Genomic DNA, 23,501 nt, shown 5'->3' on the forward strand with positions numbered 1-23,501 from the left:
GACTATCGAACATGAAATTTTTTTTACATTTATTTCTCCTGGGACCATTTCTGCTGTAGCCTTTGAGTGTTAATTATGTTTCTTTTCTATTTCCAGTTTATATACTTGAGTTAAAGTAAGAATTAATTATATTTAACGTAATTTTCTTCTGGAATCTTTATTATTAGAGGAACCAGTTCACGTTCCGAATTTAACTTATCTCTATCGATAGGTGGATTTCGTTTTGTAGGTTGTTGTGGTGAATAAACAAAAGCATATAAACCCATTTAGTTCATATCTGTATATATATATACTATTATATATTTTGTTTTTTTATTTATTGCTGATCCAGTTCGCGGTAAAAACAGCCATGATGTAGAGATGGAAAAACACCGATGTTATTAGCCGATGTATCGACTTTACCTTTTCGATATTTATATATATTTTTCACATCCCTAGATCAGCCCTGAAATTGCTAATAATTGAAAAAATTAAATTTAATACAAGTGTTAAATAGGTACGATTTGGAGAACATGTCACTAAACTACGAGGAGATGAGTTGGTCGGGTGAGTTTTCCGCTTTTACCGGCTCCGCAAGATGCGGGTCCACGTCAGTAATCCAATTGGCATGTGGATGAAAATTGGAGCAGAGCATGAATGAAAAGTTGACGACCCTAATCCGTTCACCCTTTGCAGATGTGCGGGATCAGTTCAGGAAGTGGCGCGAGGAGACCGGCCGCCACAGCGAGGAAGTGGTGCAGCTGTGGGTGGCGGTGCTGGAGGACAAAGTGCACAAGACCGGCAACGAGCGCCACCTTATCTTGGAGCAGGTGATCATCGCTGCTTTGGACACTGCCCGTTTCGACATTGCCACCCAGTGCACCAAGCAGCTGGCACTGGAGTTTCCTGGCAGCCTGCGCGTAATGAAGTTCAAGGCGATGCGGTACGAGGCGTTGGAGCAGTACGACGAGGCGGATGAGGTGTTAGATGCCATAATTGCCAAGGACGAGACCAATGCCGCGCCCCGAAAGCGTAAGATTGCCATTCTTAAGGCCCGCGGTCGACGGGTAGAGGCCATCAAGGAGCTCAACGAATATCTGAAAAAGTAATGAGTAACAGATTGGAAGAGTCCCAGTACGGTTTAAAAATGTATATTTCCCCAGGTTTATGTCCGATCAGGAGGCTTGGCATGAGCTCTGCACCTTGTACCTGGCTGAGGGCGAGTTCGGCAAAGCAGCTTTTTGCATGGAGGAGGTCCTGCTGCACAATCCCCACAGCCATCTGATACACCAGCGGCTGGCAGAAATTCGCTACACAATGGTGAGTCTTTAAGCAGTTATATTTTATCGTAAACATTTTTAACAAACCTTTTTTTCCTCAGGGCGGCGTCGAGAATGTGGAATCTGCTCGAACTTACTACTCCCAGGCCCTGAAGCTCAACCCCCACAATTTGCGTGCCTTGTATGGGATTTACTTGTGCTGCAACTACTTGGCCAACTCGAGAGCTGTTAGCTCTAAGCGCAAGGAGCTGCAAAAGCTGGCACAATGGGCCCTGGATCAGGTTTCGGAGCACACGACCAAACAATCCACAATCAAAAACAACGACAAACTGATTCAGTCACTGGAGGCTGCCTTAGGAAACATGGAAATCAAATCGAATTGACCAACAAAAGCACTAATGGATATCAGACCATTCGTGCAATAGATGCCAGAAAGTAATGATTCCAAATATTCTCAGAAATGGGTTTTCAGTTTGTTTCTTAAGCGAAAATAACATAGATAAAGCATTAAAAGAAGCGGGAGTTAACAAATATTTTATTGTCAGTGCATCCGAGCTAGTATTTTTTGATCTTAAAGAATCGGTGACGGCTTCGAACTCGGATTTATAGCCTTGAATATGTCGGGTATGCAAAAATAGTTCTGTAATAAATTTAGAGAAATTAATTATCAGAGATAGCTGGCCTTCCTTTCACACCCCTTGAGATGCAATGAAAACCCAACGCTTGCTTTTTTAATTTACTGCTTACTTTATTTTATATCTTTTTGGGTGACCTCCATTTCGAAAACAAGAGCACACTTAATCAGGCACACGAATTGATGCAACATTAATCGGACATTGAACGGCATTCACAATGCTGTTAAAACGAGCACAATATTTACTCAGAAGATAGGTGCCATTATACTATACCCACTGTTGATCATCTCATGAGTCCATTGACTCGCTTTATTGTAAAAATTGCTTCAATGCACTAGATTAATTCTCACTAGGCTCGTGCATGTCCAACATCGTCATACATCTGCATATTTATATACGTGCACTCGGTTCATGGCATGTATGTGTATATATTTCCATGCATCGTACTGTAGGTGCAATCGACGACCGCAGGGCATCCGAGGGCAGCGCTGATAGTCCAGCGGACGGCTAAAAATAGTCCAACAATGGGACTGAATGCAATCTACAGAATACCCCTCCCACCCAGCCATCGCCAGTGGACTTCAGTTTGTGGAGGAGCCGTTGGCGTAGGTCCGTCCGCTGTGCGATTTCCTTGAATGCTTCACACGAAAGAAGTCCTTGAAGGTGAGAGCGGGTGCAGTATGTGGCTTCTCTGAGTTGCTGGTGGAATCCTGACCGTGTCCCTGCGACGAGGAGAGCGCCGTGTGCCCTCCACTCCCGCTGTTCAGGCAAACCGGCAGTCCGTCGAGGTATTTTAGATGTGGCAGGACCTGCAGGGTGTAGTCCCGAGGACCCTGACTACCGAAGACAGTGCGGATACCAGGATTGCCCATGCAGGAGAGCTGCTCCAGCGAAGGACACTGCCGCTCGATGCGGTGTATCCAGTCAGTAATATTGGCTATATCGCAGTTGTTGATCCTGGAATATTAAAATGAAAGTTATGGTAACTAAAAGAGCATGTAAAGATTCATTTAGTCACCACAAGATCCTCAGACTCGGCAAGTAGGGGAATGTGTTGATGTCCAGGTTTACATTGCGGTCCAGGATGAGGGTGTCCAGGTCCTCAAAGAATGAGAGAAATTTGAGATTTCGGAAATCGTTGTGACTCAGATCGAGGAACTTGGTCTGTGCCGCAAGCTTGTCGGCCAATCGCCTTGGAATTGTCTTTAGGTTCTCATACGCCAGCGATATACGCCCGTTGTCCTCGAGTATGCTCTCCGTGAAGGATACATCTTCACTGGGGCAGCTGCTGGTGGAGATGTTCCCGCTGAAGGAGTAAGGATTTGGTGAGATCATCTTGCCCTCACTGGGTCCGGTCAGGTAGACGTCGTTATACTCGTAGTTGAGGCTCTCCAGCGACTGAATATTGGCACAGGTTCTGAGCACCTCCGTCAGGCAGGGATTCGATGGACTGGCACAGGGATATTACCGATTATAGCGGACACTTTAGGGTAAGTGCCGAGATGCTCACCTGTCTTCGGAGTTGGAGCGTTCGGAGGTGGATGTCCCAGACATCCTCATAACTGGGTAAGCAACAGTCGTCTTCGGATTGGGTTGTTCTGCTGGCTGCCGGAGGCCGTCTGATTGTCTTTATTTTGGTCCAACGTCAGTGCCAGACTGAGGAAAAAGTGACACTTGATTCTCGCTCCGCGGAGATTATCTCAGTCTTTCCGCTCTCCAAGCAAACAAGTACCCAGAGGGTGTGAGTGTGTGTATGTACTGAAACAATTGTCATCTCGGTGGTCACAATTACTCGGCGCACTCAAAGAACACTTGGAAATATTCTTATTAGTAATAAAATAATAAAATAATTTATTGCAACAAATAATTGTTATTTAATTTAATATGTATATAAATGTAAAGAGTGAATAATATAAATATAACTACTAGAATACATACAGCTTAAAAACTAATTAAAAATTTTATAAACATTCTATAGTCAATAACAATTTTTGTAAATACTTCGTTATCAGGAAATGAATAACAAATCGTGATTTTACGTAAAGGCTTTAAAAGTCTTTGGTTTTTAATCAACATATTTAACAAAGGACTATTAATTTCGAACAAAATTAAAAACTAAAGATTATGGAGACTATAATAAAGATTGCAAATAAATAAACTTATATACGTATAAATAATGTATAAATAATGGTTATAGATAATTTTTGATTGGAATATTTTTGTGAAATTTAATAAAATAAAATTAAATTTGTTCAGTGCACTAAGATTAGTAAGTAGAATGCACAAACACATGTAAGACAAAGGTTTAAAACAACAAAACAAAGTAAGTACGAGGAACTGTAAATTCTATTGTGTTCTCTTTGTTGATGCTGATACCCTGCAAAGGAATTATCTAGTGACGTGGTATGCTAATTTATATGCTTGCTTGGAGTAGAAATTAATTACTCACCTGACAATTTTCTTACCTTATTTCGAGTACCTCTAGAGAGGGTGTGAAAGTGATACTTCTTATCTTCGGCTACTCCCCCATTTCACCAGAACGTGTCTACTTTGTATTATTATCAGATGAACTTCGCATTAGTGATAAGCATGAATACTACTTCCATGAATTTTCTTACACTTACGTGGCCCAAAATGGGAATAATTTAAAGGGTACCAAAACGATGGTGCTTTAAAAATAGCTTTATTATTTTCATGTTTACCATTATTTACAGTAAATCTCCTCATATAGGGTTACATATTTACATCTAAATGTTGTTTACGCTTTGAAAGCATTAAATTGATTTGTGTGTTTTGGATTATATGGGCTGGAAGTGTTGACATATAGATTGTCAGCCGGAAAAATAAAGAAAACGTGAAAATATGTTGTGTATGTGAGATTTCTGTAGTTTTCAAGCTTTTCACCATTTACATTAGTGCTCTTATTTTATTAATCTTGTTCTGGCTTCTGAGCTCGTGTAAAACTGAAACAAAAAGTAAATTAAATCTTAAATAAAATCTACTATAAATCTATATCAAAGTCTTACTTTAGCCGGATGTACTTAATTAATATGACTTAAGGTTTGATTTTTTGCCAAGCAAATTAGGATAAACATAGTAAAAAAAAAACATTGTAAATTGGGTCTTAAATATATATACATTTTATACAAGTATATTATTATTATTAAGGTACCATTATGTATCGATAAGATATGTGAGATAAACAATTTTAATGGCAATTTTATAATTCGAATAATATAATGTATTTTTAATTGTAAGTAATAAAATTTCATATTTATGTCATTCTTAGATTGAATTTAAAGTTAAAAATGTTCAAGCTTTTGTTTTTTATTATACATATATAATATTAATTTAAATTTACATTGATTTTAAATTGGTAAATAGGTAATCATTGGATTAAGTTCTAATAAATTTTTCTATATTATATATAAATGGCCTATACTTACACAGAGCTCAATAAGATGATCAATCTATAGAGACCCCCCTGTGGCCACTACTGATTGTGTGATCTGATATGTCCAGGCTGATTTGTAAGCTTTGCTCCGACAACCCACTCTCACTCATTCATTAACTTAATTCGTCTATGAGTACTCGGAAAGCACTCGAACCCGATGCTAGAGCCATGTCTCTACTATGCCATACTATCATACGATATACAGCGGTATAGGGGCAAGAGCGCAAAACGAAATATGGGGGCGCGGCGGACTTTCGCTCTCGGCGGTACTATGGCCCCAGCTATGGGCTCCCCCACTGGTACTGCCGCTCGCCGAGCTACTGCGACCGGCTGGAGCGTGGCGCTCAGTCTGCTCCCTGCTCTAGACCCCAATAGTTCGGCGCGCGGCCAACACGCGAAGCTTGCAAGATCGATCCGTGTACGAGTCGGAATCCGAATCCAAATCCGAATTCGATTTTTCAGAGAGTGTGCGTTGTGTGTGTGCGTTTTTTGCGGCAGTGCACAGCTGTTGACTAATTCTCAATCGGTGCTTTTGGCCTCGAGGAGTCGCAAGTCGAGTCGATTCATTTCAAATCAGCAGCGGTAATAACCAAAAACACAACAACTATAACAAAAGCTTTACATAAATGTGCAATTGAACACATGCGAGCATAACAAAAACAAAATTGAGTTTGTTATTGATTACTCGGGTTGCCAGTGGCACCACCTTGCCCCATACCACCCAAAGCTCATAAAATCGATTCATACACAGAGGGGCAAAGTATCTTGAAAATATAGCGATTATTTCAATTAAAATAGGTCATAGGAATATTATATTTTTAATAATATATAAAGATTTGTTTCGTTTTTTAATTTTTTAAATAACTATATATGTGATTATCTATAGAAGTTTGCTTTAATTATCATAAGACAATCTAGATTGTTTTGAAATGATCATCTTCTTTCAACTATTTTCAGTTATTTTTGAAGATTTAGAAATTGTATAATTGTAATATAATAATATAATAGTTGAATAGTTAGATAACTTTTCCCTAATTCCTAAACTAATAAAAATAAATCAGCTTCAGATGCCACTTTTAAATCTTTAACAACCAATAATTTTAGATTTCATTCTATTCTTAACTAAATTGTTTTTAAATCTACATTTTCTGACAGTGATTGAATCCCCACACTATACATTGATAGCCCCACATATGTTTTTATTGATTAACTGACAACATACGATGTACATCTGTATGTACAGACATACATCATCAATTCAACGAAAGAGGTCTTTCGCTCTTATCTCGCCTTCTGGCTCGTGTTTACCTCCAGTGAATTTTAATGCTGATTTGTATTAGATTACGTTTCGTATTTGTGAAAACTATTTCACTGTCTTAGTTCAGTGGCTTTACTGTTTAACAGTGAAGCGTGGAACTTGCGCAATTTACGAGTATGTGCATATTATAATGGCATTGGCCAAAGCAGGTTTTTTGGCTAAAAAACTTCATTTGTCATGACCACTTTTGCCCAATGAAGAGATCCACATTAATTTTGATATACTCCAAGCTCAAGAAATATTAGGAAATATGATTAAAAAGAGTATTTAAGTCCCTGTAAGGTAAGACCCTTCCAGTTTCCACTGTATCTGGGTCTCAAGTGGAAATGGGCATCTGCGAAACGAGTGAGTTCATTGATTAAAAGTGCTCAGCTGACGTTGGCGTTTCTTTCTTTGTGAATCTTATCAGAGACTGGCGGCAACAAAAATAGGAAAAACCAATTAAAAAACACCAATACATCAGATGGCATGAGTCTTTATGCGATGCAAAACGCGTTCAAAACCCAGGGCATTCGTTATTAAGCGTTGTATAAATGCAGAATACTGTCGTAGTCCTCGTCACCCCATCAAGAATTGTGCAAAGTCCATCAAGAAATCACTTTTTGTGTCGATCGTGCGAGCAAATCATTCAAGTCCAACGTTTATCATTAGCTAGCGAAATGTGCTAAAATCGGGGACAGGCAAAACCTGACATTGGTGCTAGTCTAGTGTTCCTCCAGCAGAGTGAAGTGAGTCGGTAAATATTAGACACTTTTTTTTTAGTAAGTCAGACCTACGGAAGTTCTAAGCTTATGAAATAGATCGTGTGTGGAGCTAATGTAACCATTCGAGAACGAAATTGCTTTTGTGGACGGACTGTCGTAATGCTCAAATTTCAAGGGCAGGCCACAATGCGTGAATGCTAATTTGGTGATGCGACCTTTCGCTGTCGCTTTCGGAATACGAGCACCGAGTAAAATATGCAAAAACCGCATTCAAAAACCAATAGCCAGCATGTGTTTCGATCTTTCTATACCTCTTACCTCTGCAGGGTGTACACTTATTCCTCCTCTGTTTATTTTCTTGGGAAAACAGCAGTGGGTTATATTAATTGTTTCATTTTGATTTATTGTACTATTTCAAGCTTGAGATAAATATCTATAAATAATGTGCCAAGTACCGGGTACCTAGGCAGTCAGTACGAAAATATATATCTTTTTGTTTGTTGCTTCTTTCATTTCGTTTATTTTTGTTTTCCGTTCGGTTTGCGTCATGCAAACTATGGAGTTTTTTTTTATGGGTTTTCATTAGCGCATCTGTTTTTGTTTTTAAGCTATTTCCTATAAATAATTATATAAATATATAGTATATAAATCACGTAAACTAAAAGATAAGGATAGTGGAAATTATTATTAAAGTCCGCAACTTATCGTATTGGTCACTTTGACATTGGAGTCGAGCCTATCGCTGGGATATACGAATAAGCAAGGTCGCTTAATTTAATATATATTATACCATATTTAATATAGTCATGGTTCAAGGCATTTAGCTAATTGTAATTTACAAAAATATGGAAATTGATTGATAAACTTGACTAGATATAATTTTAAATGGCAAAATAAAGCAAAGAACAATTATCCACGTTCCCAAAATTCTCGTAATAGGTTTAAACCCATATTTTTATTTAAATAAATATTGAAAATTATTTTTACTCATGAATATATTTAAATACCAAGTACGAGAACCTTTCCAAAAATACATTCCAAACCTCCTTATCAATTTTCCAAGACCCATAAATTTCGTCGTAGCTACTTTGTTATTTTGTAAAGAACCACCGAGCTCAATAAAACGCAGAAATTAGATAAGCCATTCTTTGGTAATTACCTAATAGGGAAATACAATTTCCTGGTCACTTTCAACTTATCAGTATTGCAATATTTACCTTTACAGGTTATAAGTAAATATTGCCTCAGGTGATAAAGTTTTCCGACAGCCTGTGCAAAGTGTCAGTCGTGATTGATTTTTGGCTTATGCCCTCGAGTGTCGTCGCACCACATTTTCGCATGACAAAAACAGTAAAAACAAAAAAAAATTAAATAAAATCAATGCCAGCAACGTGCGAACAAGGGAAAAAGTATAAAGTCAGGTGGCGTCTTCCCCACCTGGTTGTCTGAGAATCCGAGTCCATGCGGACTGGAATTTCAGTCGACTCAAAGTCTATGTCAGCGCACGCCGGGTTAATGGAATATCACAACTGTAAAGTACAGAGTATATATAAAATATATATGGGAAAATATAGCTTCGCTCCGGGCAGCGTCCAATTTATACGGAAGGACAGGGTCAGACACTTAACCGCCGTGTTCCATTTTAATTCCGATCCCCAGACGGAAAGTGTGAGCTCTAATAGTTCGTGTGCCGGGAATGCTAATTAGATGCTTGCACTTCACCTAGAACGCTTGCTTAGTCAGCAGATTTTTCGATAAAATAACAAATAATTAATTCTACGCAATGCTTTTCAATTAATTTATTCAATGATATTTGTTTTTTTTTTGTGCTATTCCAGGGTTCTCAGTTCAAAGCGTTCTCCGAAAAAGGCACAATGACTGGATCAGGTAAATATTTAAATTATTACGAAACCGAGATACATGAATGCATTTAGTACTTTGCCAGCCGAACAATTGATTCGAAACAACAATTCTTAAAATTACTTGTTCTACAGCTTTCGGCTTAAATGCCACCAAACGATCGTGACCTTTTTGTTCAATAATTATTATATTTTAAAGCACACTTTTAGGAATATTTATTAACTGTGTAAAGTAAAATCAAATGAACAATGTTATATGATTACTTGGCAGAGTATTTTTAAACTAAAATATATTTCTAAAAATTGTTTTTGTATATTAAAATAATTTCATAATTTTCTATCATTTTATTTATCATTCAGTTATTTATATTTACCTGATTTAAAAATGACTTATATTTTTAGTCAGAAGCTTCCGACCCTATAAATATATTCTTGATCAGCATCAACAAGCGAATCAATCTAGTCATCTTCAGAGTTTTTTAAAATTTTTCAAAATTTTATAAGGGGTTACATCGTTGAAACTGTAAAAAAAAATTAAATTTTTTGAATCTTTTTAAATTTTAAATGTAGTATGCAGATTTATTAGCCTATTTAAAACTAACATAGGAAAGCTTTTCGGAATCAAAATTAATGATTTTTTGGAAAAGTTATGGTTTTTTAAAACTTTGATTTTTTGAAGAAATTTTCATATAATAAAAATACTTTTGAATTGAGTGTTTTTATTTTTATGTGTAAATTCATATTATTTTTATCGAACTTAGCTTGTTCTTAATTATTCCTCTTATAGTTCACGATCCGAAATGGAGCTTGGAGCGTCGCGAATCCTCTGGCCATTTGGTGTGGCGCAAGGACTCGCCGGAGTCAAAGGTCCGATTCAGATTTGATGTCGAGGTCCTGGAGTTCGAGAAGCATCCGCACGAGGAGCTAGACGAGAAGGAGGATCATTTCTCCATGACCAGCCTCTCGGCTACAGTGGCCTTGTGTGCCACCTGCGTGGCCGTGGTTGCCGCCTCCGTCTTCCTGCCTTGGTATCTCATGGAGAGGGTGGGATCGATGTGAAGGGTCGATGGGAAAGGCATTAGCTTCTTGTATATAGTTACAGCCTGGACGGTATTAAGTAGACTCTTGTATATAAACAAGCGTAGATTTAACTAATTGTAAATAGTTCGTACGTTGTAAATAGACTGTGTGGTTTTAAAAGAAAAACAAAAAGAAAAGCAATAGAGTTTGGAAAACTCGCGGTGTAATAGATTGGCGAATGTGACTTTGACATATTGGATTGTATTTAAGGATGTGTAAATTCTCATAAGTTTATTTGCATGGTAAACGCTCCAACGAAAGATCACAAAGATAGTTTATGGAATAAACGAAATACTTGCCTGTAAAAAAACCATGTATTTTGATATTGAATCGACGGCAATAAGGTCACGATCACGATCATAAGAATTCGAACAGAAGCCGGTATAATAAATATTTACCACGCACTTCTTATTGAAATATTACTTGGAATTGAAAGTGACCAATTAGACCCTCGGATGCACACAATGAATCCTTCAACCCCTATAGAGTCTGTACCAATTCAAGGGAACAATCATCCCCCGCAACCATACCCAGCATCCCTTGCATAGGATGAGGGTTGATGTCGTAATTTCTGTTTCGCTGACAGTGTCTTGATTAAAATTCTTCCCCATTTATGGCCATGCTAAAAGCGCACGAAAATCCCATAAAATTGTCTGCAATCAAATCATTGGGTAACGTTGGCGAAAAATGGCCGAACGGCACGTTACAATGAATGGGGGTAAAGTTAACGAGCAACCCCTGAACTAGAATGGTTAAACAGACAAACTATATGGAAAACTAATTGGAATCTGCATAGGATATAGTGTGCTTCCAATTAAGTTTAGTGGGAATTAAATATGTAAATTATCACAAGCTTAAAGGTGTATTTTTCGTGGAATTTGAGAGATACTTTAAATAGTTTTTAGTATTAATATCCAGTCGTTTGTAAAGCATATAAAAAAGAATTAAATTATATTTGGCAACCCTTTTTATGAACAAGAAACGGTACTTTTTTCGGGAAGCCAAGGGTTAAATACCCTGTTTGCAATTGAATTAAACATTACATTAATACCTATTGATATTTTTATATGACAATTTATTCGACAAACCAATGTTTTAAAAATCGCGTAAATCAGACAAAAACTCATTAATTTTAATTCGGAAAGCTTTCCTATGTTAGTTTTAAATAGGTTAGTAAATCGGAATACTAAATTTAAAATTTAAAGAGATTGAAAATGTTGCATTTTTTTTTTGTACATTTTAAACGATGCAAAAAAAAAAATCCTAAGATAGCTAGCTAGATAGAATAGATAGATTTATAGGGTCGGAAATGACTCCTTCATAGCACAACAAGCTTCTGACTAGAATTATAATACCCTGCAAAAGTATTAATAGTGATAACGAGAAAGGTCTCGAGGTTTTAACATATTAAACAATCTAAACAAAGTTTAATAATAACCGAATAATTACTGAATTCTAAAGTTCACTGAGCTTTTATAATACTATTTTGATAGTGGAATCACAATGCAGTTTACCCAACCAATATCTTTAAATAGACCTATTACCTATATGGGAGAGCGACAGTGCACTACTAAAATTACATAGATAAGATATATAAAACCAAATGGGAATAATGACACTTGTAAACACAATTTCTTTAATTGTTAACCCTTAAGTTAATAGATTAATTTCAGTGGCAGGCCCACTTTAAAGTACGTATACCTCTCATAAAATGGAATTTCTGCATTTATGAATTCCACTCATCCGCCATGGAAGCCCTGCCAGGTCTACGTCAGAGTCCCAATTGATTTCCGTAATCTGACACAGTCGTAGGAGCAGAGTGAAGTTGGATCATGATAAGCGGCTGTGTTTTGGGGGGGGATGTGCGAGAGAGAGTGAACCCCGGCGATAAGAGCTGGCGGCTTGATAAGGTTCTCGTAAATGTGGCGATCTTTTATTTGAACTCGCGCTCCGTGGTCTTGTTGTGTTTTCGGTTTTAGTTTCGGTTTCGGTTCTCTGGGTCTCTGTATTCGTTTTTTTACTTGCCGTATTTCTTTATTCCTATACGATCTCATAAACCCTGGCCCGTGAGTCAGTTTGTTGTTTGCCCCAGTCGAGAGCGGTCGTCTGCTCCGGAGATCTTCGATTCCGCTTCCCAAAACCAACCAACGATCACTGAACACCGATCACCAGTCTCCGATCACAGATCTCCGATCTCTGATCGTCCCAGATATAGATAGAAAACAAACAAAGCAGCCCCAGAGAAGAGATCTTAACGAGATCGAGAGGCGATCTCGTTTGAATTCGCAACTCTGGCCGCTAGTCAGCCGCCTGATCTCCGCCAGAACTGACGTTGTGACTTCTCCTGCTCCGCGAAACTATAGGAGCTACTATAGTGTAGTGATATTGTCAACACTTGCACTGGCCGATTAGAGCTGGTCTCCGGGGTGCACAGAACGTAGAAAATCGAAACAAAAATAAAACACATAATAATCAAAATAAAAACCCAACAAAGTCGAGAACCTGTTTTGAATCGATCTAAATGTAAGTCCCCGAAGGTCGTTCTCTTGCCTTTGAATAATTTCTGCCACTGACAACACTTTTGTTTGTTTTCATTTCAATTGTTGGTTTTATTTCTTAATTACTTTGTCTATTTTTAGTACCTTCAAGATGTCCAAGATGCCAGAGACAACGTTTGCCGATCTGAGTTTGGCCGATAAGGTAATTAATAATCAACTAAAGTAACTAACAATGGGAATATTGAACTGAATATGCATGAGCTGTGCTGGGTAAAAACGCGTTTCGATCGCTGAACTTGGCGATTAATCTGAAAACAGCACGTGACAAACTTGACAAACAAACAAAAGCCCCCAGAGACGCTCTCGGAACAGCAAATAAAGGCGAGACAATCACCTCGAATCTTTAAATACCCTCCGTGAAAGTAATAGCATAACGAATTCAGTGTAGCCGATTTAATTAGGTGATTCTAAAAGGTTACAAAGAGTTCCAAAACGATTTGTATTTATAAAGACCTCTTTTTATTATAAAGTGTTTCAATATAATAGCACATTGCCCCCCTAAATTGCAGTGATAAAACTTAAATTTATTACTTTCGCATAGTTCCGAGTTGTAACTTAAAGATAGATCTCTCAGGGTTTCAGGTCCATGGCATATATCTGCTTATTAAGTTCGCAGAGATATATATTATAATGTTGTGAATACAAGGGCATGTTTATTCCATGTGGCCTGGTCTTGGAAATGTAAACAACAATAGACGCAAATGCACAAGGTATACAACAATCGTAGATTTCATTAATTCTCTTGCCTGTGTTTACATACACTTTGGATATCGCTCTGGATTGGATCCATAGAATCGCGTTTTCATAACATATACATGTATATCTCCCCTGAATCAATTGGCGCGACGAATTATCGCCGGTATGCTAAATGACGCCAATTAGTGCCCAACTTTTTCCACTTGGCGTTTCTTTGCATTAAAATCTAGATTTCGCTGGAAATGGCGCAGAATTCGCGCCCATCTGATCGGTTTCTACTATAATATATATTGATTTATATGCAGTGCGAAATCGATTAATCCAATGGAGATATGTTAATTGGAATGTGAAACAGAATTATGGAAATGTGATTTATTATCATACCTTATTATCACTGATTAGATGGGATATTTATTATGCATATATATTTTTAGCTAGGGTAACCCTTTTAAGATAGTGTTAATAATAAGCTTAGATACCAGCAACTATATGTTTTTCATAAGCAAACGTTTTTTTAACCGCATAAATTATAAAGTCATGGCCTATTAAATTCAATCTTTGGTTTAAAACTGTAAATGAGCTCATTCTCTGTTTAAAATTTGGTTAAAAAATTTGTTTGCTTAAATACGATAAGGCAGATCCACTTTCGTGCTTGCAAATATATTTTATCTTAACTGAAATAAATTATTTTTCCCTTCAACAGACTGCAGTAAAAAAGTCCAGCATAGAGGCTCGCCGGTTTTCCGATGTCTCCACCTGCTCCTTCAGTTCTAGTAAGTTATCCTTTAAAAGTAGATTAATCTTCCCTATATGATCTAATTATTAACATCTTAAATAAGGAGAAGTCTTAAAATGTAATGTATTAATCTCCCCCATTAGCCTGTTTCACCGGAAGCTCTGACGAGGAAGAGATCTCGCCGAAGGACAACCGTCAACGCAACTCCGCCGGCGGGACCGACTTTTGCGTGAAGAGCATCTCGAAGAGTGCCTTTGGAAGGCGCGAGATTGAGATTGCGGAGTCTGAGATGCCGGGCATCATGATGCTCCGAAAGCGGGCCAAGGATGAGAAGCCTTTAAAAGGCGCTCACATCGTGGGTTGCACTCACGTGAATGCCCAGTCCGCGGTTCTGATAGAGACACTAATCCAGCTGGGTGCCACAGTTCGCTGGGCGGCCTGTAACATCTACTCCACGCAGAATGCCGTGGCAGCCGCCTTGGCGGAGGCAGGCATCCCGATCTTTGCCTGGCGCGGAGAAACGGAGGAGGAATTCTGGTGGTGCCTGGACAGATGCATTCACTCCGATGGTTGGCAGCCTAACCTCATCCTGGACGATGGCGGCGATGCCACCCATTTGATGTTGAAAAAGTATCCCGAATGCTTTAAATCCATTCGAGGCATTGTCGAGGAGAGCGTGACGGGTGTCCATCGGCTATACATGCTTTCCAAGGGCGGCAAACTCACAGTTCCCGCCATAAATGTCAATGACTCGGTGACCAAGAACAAGTTCGATACCTTCTATACGTGCCGGGACTCCATCCTGGACAGCCTGAAACGCACCACGGACATCATGTTTGGCGGCAAACAGGTTGTGATCTGTGGCTATGGGGATGTGGGCAAGGGCTGTGCCCAGTCGCTGAAGGGTCAGGGCTGCATAGTGTACATCACGGAGGTGGATCCCATTTGTGCCTTGCAGGCGGCCATGGATGGATTCCGAGTGGTACGACTCAGCGAGGTTATCCGGAGCGTTGATGTGGTGGTCACGGCGACCGGGAACAAGAATGTGATTACCCGCGACCATATGAATCGCATGAAGAACGGCTGTATCCTGTGCAATATGGGTCATTCCTGCTCAGAGATTGATGTGGTAAGAAAAGGAGGATTACGTTTCCTGGAATAACTTTTCTAATAGTTCAATTTTGATTTCAGAATGGCCTGCACACGCCGGAGCTGACGTGGGAGAGGGTTCGTTCGCAGGTGGATCACATCATCTGGCCAGATGGCAGAATGATCATCCTGCTGGCCGAGGGTAGGCTGGTGAATCTCTCTTGCTCCACGATTTCCTCGTTCGTGGTGTCGGTGGCCTCCTCTACCCAGGCCTTAGCTCTGATCGAGTTGTTCTCGGCACCGGGAAGGTATAAATCGGATGTGTATCTGCTGCCAAAGAAAATGGGTATGTTTTATAGTTGGAAGATTTTTATTACTAACCACATACCAAAAATCAACCCAATCGAATTAATATTACAATAATCACAGCCATATTGGAGTCTCTTTTGAATGTCTCCTTTGGCCAGCCCCAATAAGTAGGCAATCATTTGAGAGGTTTTTCTTAGGAGTGTGGGGGATCCTTTAATAGCATAATTTCTCCTTATTCTTCCCGATTTCAGATGAGTATGTCGCCAGTTTACATTTGGCCACCTTTGATGCGCATCTCACGGAGCTCACAGACGAGCAGGCCAAATTCATGGGCTTAAACAAGGCCGGGCCTTTTAAAGCCAATTACTACAGGTAAGTTTAAAAGTTCAACTACCCCTATGCATTTATAATTATTACTTTCTTTGCTTTCAGATATTAATCAGTATTTCATGTTGTATCCTGTTATTCTCGTTCTGTAATTTTTTGATATTATTTAAAAAAATAAAACTAAATAAAAATAAAAAATTATAAAAATATTGTTTTGAAAATCTTAAATATAGTTAGTTCCCACTTAATTTTAGGGAAATAAAAATACCGTTAATGTGTTCACAAGCACAAGCTGCTTGCTATAGAAACTTATATATATATAGGGGGCGCTTCCGGAAAAGTCAGTTACAGTTAGTCGAGAGTTCGAAAACTGAACGTAACAGTGTACACTAGGCATGGCGTGTTGGTAGGGAAAATTTTACTCTGACAAAAAATGTACATTAAATTAAGGAATTGAAAAAGTCTTGAACTCCATTTCCGAAATTAAAATAAACAATAAGTAACACCAAGATGCAGGCTCTTATGTCAGAAATTAAGAATGCGGTGGTGCTTCTGGAGAATGATACCGAACCGGATGAGCTGCATATGAGAGCCTGTATGGCCATTACTATACAATTGATGAAAGACCTAAGAAACACAATCGTTGAGAGTGGAATGTACAGTGAGCAGATCATAAGTCATACCTCGAAAGTCCTGGTGGAATGTAAGTCTGCCTAGGAAATACCACAGATCCGTGTTTATAGAACTCTTCTATCCACAGCTCGCATAAAGTTGGGATTTCTTTTTAGGAGTGTGCCATGCCATGCCGAAGGAGACACGGTAACTCCAGAGGTGCAGCGCTGTTTCATAAAGGTCATGAATGCGGTTATCGCCCAGTTTGACAACATCATCAAAGAATCCTCAATGAAAGAGAATATGGGGGATAATGAGGTACAAGGGGAACCGAAGGAAATACACCAAAACCTGAAGCTCTTTAAGAAAATGACCGCCAAACGAAGAAGCGAAATTGAAGATAGTTCCAAGAATTGCTCCAAACATCAAGATCATCAGAAAATCAGATGCGATGGAGGCGATGCCACGGACATTTATTCGTCCAAACTGTCTAAGAATAGTTTTGATAGTCAGCACCAGATCTCCAACTGCTGGTCAAAAGGAAGGCATTTTAAGGATTTGTCACAGTCGGAGGAAGTTGACGGAGGGTCAAGCTGGATTACCGAAAGTTCGCAAGACCAGCAATTCCAGAAAGACAGTCAGTCAGACTCCACATCTGCCGAGTTTAGCTTCATTAACTTAATGGAACAAAAATCCGATGCAACGTGGGAGGGTTCCTTTCAGAGCATTGAAAGCCAAAAAACTTTAAAAATGAAGAGTCCCGAAAACCTGCAGGATTTCCATATTCAGAAGGACAACTCCAAGCATCAGAAGAGTTTTACTTGCTCAGATTTTAAAGTTAAAGATTTGCCGCAGCTGGATAAAGATAAAAGCCAAACGAGTTTGACAACCGAGATAGAGGAAAACCTACGGACTAAGAGGAGTTCCACTTCCTCCGATTTTGTACTCAACGACCTATCAGAAATGGAATCCAATGTTGCATTGGTGGGATCGTATCAGAACATCGGAGATCGAGATCTGCAGGTTTTGTGGGTTAAAAAAGCCCAGCCTATGAATCAGATGGAATGCACTCATTCCGATTTGTTACTGAAGGACCTGCCGGAGCTCAAATCCAATGTAGCAATGGTAGGTTCTTTTCAGAAAGTTGATAGACAAAAAAGTTTACGGATGGAGAGTCAGGAAGATCTTAACGTTTTGTGGGTACAGAATAAAAAGCCTCTGATTCAGACCAGCTCTAGCTCTACCTGTTCGGATTTTATTACTAAGAACCTGCCACAACTGGAAAAAGATAAAAGCCAAACAAGTTTGACGACTGAGAGTCCGCAAGTCCTGCAGGTTCAGAGTAGCCTTAAATCTTCACATTCCCTATTCAAGGATCTGCCACAAAACGACGGAAATCTGGTAATAGAACAGCCTGTGATTCAAACAGTCTCCGCTTCTTCCGACTTATTCAAGGACCTGCCGCAGCCAGAGAAAGTTGAAAGCCAAACGAGTTGGTTGACCGCATGTTCACACAGTACTCTTGAGATTCAGAAAAGCTACAAGCCTACCGATTTTATTATCAGGAAACTACCACAGCCAGAGAAAGATAAAAACCAACCGAGTTTGACAACTGAAAGTTCGAAAGACCTGCAGTTTTTATGTGATTATAAGGAAAATACTATATCTCAGACGACCTTTACATTTTCAAATCCCCGATTCAAGGATCTTCATCAAAACGAGGGAAATGAAACAAATATGAGAATCGAGCCCATGATTCGGACTGTCCCCACTTCTTCCCACTTATTCAAGGACCTGCCTCAGCCGCAGATGGTTGAGAACCAAACGAGTTGGACGATCGCATATTCACAAAATACACAAGGGATTCAAACAGACTCCATATCTTCCGATTTTATAATCAAGAATATGTCCAAAACGGAAACGGATGAGGCGTTTGTAGGCTCCTTGCACAATATGGACAGCAAAATAAGTTTGTGGATGGAGAGTCGGCAAGACCTGCAATCTCAGAAAGAAAAATCAAAAGAATTTCCGCAGCCGGAAAAAGATAAAAGCCAAAAGAGTTTGATTTACGCAGACTCCACTTCTTCTGATTTTATTACTAAGAACCAGCCACAACTGGAAAAAGATAAAAGCCAAACAAGTTCGACGACTAAGAGTCCGCAAGTCCTGCAGGTTCAGGGGAGCCATAAATCTTCACATGCCCTATTCAAGGATCTGCCGCAAAACGACGGAAATCTGGTAATAGAAAAGTCCGTGATTCAAACAGTCTCCGCTTCTTCCGACTTATTCAAGGACCTGCCGCGGTCGGAGAGTGTTGAAAGCCAATCAGGTTGGATTACCGAAAGTGCACAAGACCTGCAGTTCCAGAAAGACATGCCCATGATTCCGTCAGGTTCCATATCTTCCGATTTTATCATACGCAACTTGACGGAATCGGAATACGATGTGGTGTTTAATAATTCCATTCAGAACACTGAAAGCCAAAGAACTTTGGGGACGGATAGTCGAGAAAACCTGCCGGTTTTGCAATCTCAGAAAGATAACTCCATGGATCAGGCGGACTTTACATCATCATATACCGGATTCAAGGACTTGCTACAGACCGACGGAAGTGAAACAAATTTGAGAACCGAGAGTCAGTTCCAGAAAGACATGCCCATGATTCAGTCAGGCTCCATATCTTTCGATTTTATCATACGCAACTTGACGGAATCGGAATACGATGTGGTGTTTAATAATTCCATTCAGAACACTGAAAGCCAAAGAACTTTGGGGACGGATAGTCGAGAAAACCTGCCGGTTTTGCAATCTCAGAAAGATAACTCCATGGATCAGGCGGACTTTACATCATCATATACCGTATTCAAGGACTTGCTACAGACCGACGGAAGTGAAACAAATTTGAGAACCGAGAGTCAGTTCCAAAAAGACATGCCCATGATTCAGTCAGGCTCCATATCTTCCGATTTTATCATAAGCAACTTGACGGAATCGGAATACGATGGGGTGTTTAATAATTCCATTCAGAACACTGAAAGCCAAAGAACTTTGAGGACGGATAGTCGAGAAAACCTGCAGGTTTTGCAATCTCAGAAAGATAACTCCATGGATCAGGCGGACTTTACATCATCATATACCCGATTCAAGGACTTGCGACAGACTGACGGAAGTGAAACAATTTTGAGAACCGAGAGTCAGTTCCAGAAAGACATGCCCATGATTCAGTCAGGCTCCATATCTTCCGATTTTATCATACGCAACTTGACGGAATCGGAATACGATGTGGTGTTTAATAATTCCATTCAGAACACTGAAAGTCAAAGAACTTTGAGGACGGATAGTCGAGAAAACCTGCAGGTTTTGCAATCTCAGAAAGATAACTCCATGGATCAGGCGGACTTTACATCATCATATACCGGATTCAAGGACTTGCTACAGACCGACGGAAGTGAAACAAATTTGAGAACCGAGAGTCGGCCGATAGAACAGCCCACGGTTCAGACAGTGTCCACGTCTTCTGATTTTATATTCAAAGACGAGCCAGAAAAAAGGAAAACCCCACAGAAATTAAGGATCGAGGGCCTGGATGACGTGTCGGTCTTGAGAAGCCAGATAGACAAGCGTTGGAGTCAGGGCTATAGCAATATTATATTGGAGAACCTAAATGAACTGGAATCCAATATGGCGTTGGCAGGATCCGATAGTGATTTAAGGAGGAAAAGTGGACAAGACCTGCCGGCATCCAATTTGTCACTCCCGAAAGAAGTTAAAAGAAAAATGGTATCCGAAAGTTCGACATCCCTGCATGAGTTATGGGTTAGGACAGACAATCCCATGGTATTCACGAGCCCCTCTTCTTCCTCCTCTATCTCAGTCAACAAATCAAACTCGTGGCTTAAGTCCCTCAAGAACTCAGTTTCCGAGATAATACCTACTGCAAACCGGAGTCTTGAGATCAAGAAGCCAAAATCAGTTTCAAGTTTCTTTTCTGTGGGAAAAACATTTGGGGACCATCGTTTGCGGCTGCTCCGCTGGTGTCAGGAGAGAACGAGAGACTATGGGGTTCCTCTGTACGAGTTCAGCGAGTCCTGGCGCAATGGTCGTGCCCTGGTCGCCATCATTTACTCATACCGCAAGGATTTAATTGAAGATCGTTTTAACCCAGAGAACCGTCTAACCAAGCAGTCGCCAAGGAAAACCCTTTTATGCGGTGCCAATGCAGCCAAATCCCTGGGAGTGAACAGCAAAGTGGACATTGTCCAGGTGTGTTTGAAGAAGGTACCAGATTACTTCAAGGTCTATACATTCGTATGTGAACTGCAGCGCTGCCTGGAGCCAAGGCTCGGACAATGATGTTTTTATTGTTTTTATTTATTTAATAAAATATATAATGGTTCTCCATTTTATAAATTTATCTGAACTAAATTCTTTATTTGTCAAATACACATGAATTACGATTCCACTCTGGGCTTACAATTTAAACATGAAATTTATACTCTTATGTAGGATAATTCCACTCTGGGCTTAAAATTTAAACATGAAATATATACTGTAATGTAGGAAAGTAATGTGACATCACGGATCGGGCTCATCATGAAGAAATGAGTTGGGCCAGTAGCTCATCATGCCAAAGATGATCTTCTGGCTGGCCCGCGGACCAATCATCGGGTTCATCTGCATCAGGAAGGTGACCAGCCAGGCGAGGTAGCAGCACACGGCGGTCGCAATGGCACAGCACCGGATCACGCCCCGCTCCTCGTACCAGAAGGAGATCAGATACCCGACGACGGCGAAGAGTAACCAAAATATGGTGATAACTGCAAAGACCACATTCTTATCCATTTCCGGGGGGAGCTTGTCCCAGCAGCTGGCAACGAAAACTGGCTAGTTGTGACAACTTTCACCCCTGGCCCCTGGATCGGGAGAGCTTGCCTCCTGCCAATCCCAATTTGGGTGCCGGCGCACTCATAAACTTTTATGGTTGCGAACATTTCGATATTTTATGGCGGCCAGCGGAGGCTGCAGGCGCAGTGGAGCGCAAAGGTTGTAAATGGAAAACTGTAACAGTGCTGCCAGAAATCTATTCCTGGGAGAAAGGATATTTCGACAAAAATAGGACAATATTCTTCATAGATTTTAATTTAAAATATTACTAAGGCATCTTAGGTGAGAGAATGACAAACATTTCTTCTTTGATTTCATGTTTTGAAAGTTATTATTGAAAGTGACATTTTGGCTCTTAATTAAAGCACTTGTTTCACTTTTGTGCCATTAAAAGCGTTGTAGTATTTTGTACATGAGTGAGTGATATATCTTAACTTAAAAAACTATTAACATATTTTCTAATTAGTTAAATAAAGATAAACTTGTTATAAGTGTATTAAGTTTTTTATCACAATGTTCTTTGAAAGGTGAAAGTAAATAATGATATTCTTGTAACACCAAGTAGAAATTAATTAAGAAATTACTAAAGAAATCCTATCATCCCGTCAAAATCCAACTACTTCAAGGATAATAAATCATTTCAAAAAAAAAAATTTCTAAATCTATCCGGAAAATGGATAAATTGCTTTCTCTGAACTGAATACATTTTCCGAGTGCCAGGATGGCCCATAAAACTGCTGCACGCATCCTGACTAAGCGAAAAATCCGTTTTACGAGGGCTGCCAGCTCTCCGGCTCTCCTGCAAACCTCCACCCTGCATCCTTCATCCTCGCAGGATCCATATCCATCCCCTCCTTCGCATCCTGATGATGCCATAAGTGCCCAGGCGCGCCTCATAAAATGGCGGCTGTGCAATGGCAATGCAATGTGCTTCGGTGAGCCGTTTTTCTTTTCTGCTTCGTGGTGGTGGTGTGGTGTAATCGAGTTTTCCCAAAGTAGCAATAAATGTTAATGGCGACATCGAATTTTCCATTTTCTCGCCATAAGTATCAAGACGTCCGGTGCCAAGCCAACGGTTATTTCGCGGCAATGGCCATCTTTAATTCCATTTTGATGCGGGGGAGAGCCATCGCCTTATAGAGGATGAAAAACAGTAGCTACTTTTGGTAACAATTTCGATACCCGATTTCAAATAGCAACTAAAACCCATCTCAACATTAAAACTTACTTTTTGGCAAAGATTATTAATTAGTCATTATACCAAAGTGAAATCTTATGTAAAGGTTATTGTTATTTTAAAGGCTCTTAAAGATACAATGATTTTTTCAGACTTGTTTTTAATAAAACATTTTTTGAATTCGTACACATATTTCCATAGAGCTATTTTATATATGTTATTTCCACTACCGGCTTAAATAATTCCTTTATAACATCCAAAACAAATAATTCAAATTCTTAAAGAACCCAAAACAGTAGCTACTTTCGGAATCAACTTCGCACTTCGACTTCAGATTGAAACTGAATACATTCTTTCAATGTTTTGGTTCGAGTTTTCTATGCCTCAAGATCGATTTCGATTTAGGATCGTAAATCACCAGTTGGCCAACGGAGTCTCAACTCTGGAGAGTCGCAAGCAAATGCAAATCGGGCCAAAATGTGTGATTTCCCCTTTAGCACGGTCGGCACTTAAGAAGAAATAGAGTCAAAACCGAACCCAAAACCGAAACCTAAAATTCTGGGGCATTGCGTTATCGGTTCCGGTGCCGCTGTCGGTTTGTCTTGTCACTTCTTTGACGAACCGTCAAAATATTTGACTCGAAATAAAACAAGACCGTGACTGATTTGTTCAGTTTGGAATTTTTGGCTGATTGCAATACGATTCCTACAGGAATTATACCTGGACAGTTCATCGAAGTCACCACAAATTGGATATTTAATTTGTAGAATATATATTTTGCTTTAACTCAATTAAATAGGAATT

The 23,501-nt window shown here is 39.5% G+C and overlaps 6 protein-coding genes and 1 long non-coding RNA gene across 11 annotated transcripts; 4 read left to right on the forward strand and 3 right to left on the reverse strand.

The window, feature by feature from the left end:
• The first annotated feature begins 331 nt into the window (after positions 1 to 331).
• LOC110191212 (ER membrane protein complex subunit 2-like) lies at positions 332 to 1,931 on the forward strand. The gene is made up of 4 exons (XM_020961979.2): positions 332 to 546; positions 676 to 1,084; positions 1,143 to 1,299; positions 1,361 to 1,931. Exons 1-4 carry the CDS (start codon positions 513 to 515, stop codon positions 1,640 to 1,642), a joined length of 882 nt encoding a protein of 293 aa, XP_020817638.2. The 5' UTR covers positions 332 to 512; the 3' UTR covers positions 1,643 to 1,931.
• A 51-nt stretch (positions 1,932 to 1,982) lies between these two features.
• Positions 1,983 to 5,701, reverse strand: LOC110191214 (uncharacterized). Its single transcript, XM_020961980.2, has 4 exons — positions 5,341 to 5,701; positions 3,405 to 3,717; positions 2,913 to 3,344; positions 1,983 to 2,851 (listed from the first exon to the last, which is right to left on the reverse strand). The coding sequence occupies exons 2-4, from the start codon at positions 3,452 to 3,454 to the stop codon at positions 2,476 to 2,478; spliced, it is 858 nt and encodes a 285-aa protein (XP_020817639.2). The 5' UTR covers positions 3,455 to 3,717; positions 5,341 to 5,701; the 3' UTR covers positions 1,983 to 2,475.
• LOC110190869 (uncharacterized) lies at positions 5,480 to 10,619 on the forward strand. Of its 5 annotated transcripts, none has more exons than XM_020961521.2 (3): positions 5,480 to 5,930; positions 9,209 to 9,257; positions 10,017 to 10,619. In XM_020961521.2, exons 2-3 carry the CDS (start codon positions 9,245 to 9,247, stop codon positions 10,286 to 10,288), a joined length of 285 nt encoding a protein of 94 aa, XP_020817180.1. In that variant the 5' UTR covers positions 5,480 to 5,930; positions 9,209 to 9,244; the 3' UTR covers positions 10,289 to 10,619. The 5 variants fall into 5 exon arrangements, with proteins under 5 accessions (XP_020817180.1, XP_086697132.1, XP_020817181.1 ...); XM_086841006.1 differs by lacking the exon at positions 5,480 to 5,930 and adding an exon at positions 7,014 to 7,402; XM_020961522.2 differs by lacking the exon at positions 5,480 to 5,930 and adding an exon at positions 7,014 to 7,394.
• On the reverse strand, positions 6,165 to 8,726 carry LOC147642616 (uncharacterized). Its single transcript, XR_015273481.1, has 2 exons — positions 8,588 to 8,726; positions 6,165 to 8,529 (listed from the first exon to the last, which is right to left on the reverse strand). It is a non-coding gene; the product is annotated as an uncharacterized LOC147642616 (long non-coding RNA).
• A 1,763-nt stretch (positions 10,620 to 12,382) lies between the features above and the next one.
• AhcyL2 (Adenosylhomocysteinase like 2) lies at positions 12,383 to 16,231 on the forward strand. Its single transcript, XM_020961498.2, is given in 8 exon segments — positions 12,383 to 12,832; positions 12,949 to 13,009; positions 14,267 to 14,336; positions 14,443 to 15,428; positions 15,491 to 15,734; positions 15,949 to 16,043; positions 16,045 to 16,069; positions 16,130 to 16,231. Coding segments are annotated over 7 exon segments (1,518 nt in total). The 5' UTR covers positions 12,383 to 12,832; positions 12,949 to 12,958; the 3' UTR covers positions 16,177 to 16,231.
• A 136-nt stretch (positions 16,232 to 16,367) lies between these two features.
• Positions 16,368 to 21,050, forward strand: Actn3 (alpha actinin 3). Its single transcript, XM_020962014.2, has 2 exons — positions 16,368 to 16,727; positions 16,785 to 21,050. The coding sequence occupies exons 1-2, from the start codon at positions 16,535 to 16,537 to the stop codon at positions 20,987 to 20,989; spliced, it is 4,398 nt and encodes a 1,465-aa protein (XP_020817673.2). The 5' UTR covers positions 16,368 to 16,534; the 3' UTR covers positions 20,990 to 21,050.
• On the reverse strand, positions 21,047 to 21,596 carry VhaM9.7-d (Vacuolar H[+] ATPase M9.7 subunit d). Its single transcript, XM_020962015.2, has one exon. The coding sequence runs from the start codon at positions 21,476 to 21,478 to the stop codon at positions 21,212 to 21,214; it is 267 nt and encodes an 88-aa protein (XP_020817674.1). The 5' UTR covers positions 21,479 to 21,596; the 3' UTR covers positions 21,047 to 21,211.
• Between the last annotated feature and the right edge of the window lie 1,905 nt (positions 21,597 to 23,501).

The sequence above is a fragment of the Drosophila serrata genome, unplaced genomic scaffold, assembly GCF_035046125.1.
Source record: "Drosophila serrata isolate PLE 108 unplaced genomic scaffold, ASM3504612v1 contig_382, whole genome shotgun sequence".
Classification (NCBI taxonomy): domain Eukaryota; kingdom Metazoa; phylum Arthropoda; class Insecta; order Diptera; family Drosophilidae; genus Drosophila; species Drosophila serrata.

Excerpts from the sequence above, each read along its gene's own strand:
- LOC110191212 (XM_020961979.2), top strand. The coding sequence starts at position 513 with ATGTCACTAAACTACGAGGAGATGAGTTGGTCGG. Across the intron at positions 547-675 it reads CGAGGAGATGAGTTGGTCGG|ATGTGCGGGATCAGTTCAGG; the intron begins GTGAGTTTTCCG and ends CACCCTTTGCAG. Across the intron at positions 1,085-1,142 it reads CTCAACGAATATCTGAAAAA|GTTTATGTCCGATCAGGAGG; the intron begins GTAATGAGTAAC and ends ATATTTCCCCAG.
- Actn3 (XM_020962014.2), top strand. The coding sequence starts at position 16,535 with ATGCAGGCTCTTATGTCAGAAATTAAGAATGCGGTGGTGCTTCTGGAG. Across the intron at positions 16,728-16,784 it reads CTCGAAAGTCCTGGTGGAAT|CTCGCATAAAGTTGGGATTT; the intron begins GTAAGTCTGCCT and ends TTCTATCCACAG.
- VhaM9.7-d (XM_020962015.2), bottom strand. The coding sequence starts at position 21,478 with ATGGATAAGAATGTGGTCTTTGCAGTTATCACCATATTTTGGTTACTC.
- LOC110191214 (XM_020961980.2), bottom strand. The coding sequence starts at position 3,454 with ATGAGGATGTCTGGGACATCCACCTCCGAACGCTCCAACTCCGAAGAC. Across the intron at positions 3,345-3,404 it reads CGCTCCAACTCCGAAGACAG|TCCATCGAATCCCTGCCTGA; the intron begins GTGAGCATCTCG and ends TCCCTGTGCCAG. Across the intron at positions 2,852-2,912 it reads CCGAGTCTGAGGATCTTGTG|GATCAACAACTGCGATATAG; the intron begins GTGACTAAATGA and ends TTAATATTCCAG.
- LOC110190869 (XM_020961520.2), top strand. The coding sequence starts at position 8,832 with ATGCGGACTGGAATTTCAGTCGACTCAAAGTCTATGTCAGCGCACGCC. Across the intron at positions 8,985-9,208 it reads AATTTATACGGAAGGACAGG|GGTTCTCAGTTCAAAGCGTT; the intron begins GTCAGACACTTA and ends GTGCTATTCCAG. Across the intron at positions 9,258-10,016 it reads AGGCACAATGACTGGATCAG|TTCACGATCCGAAATGGAGC; the intron begins GTAAATATTTAA and ends TTCCTCTTATAG.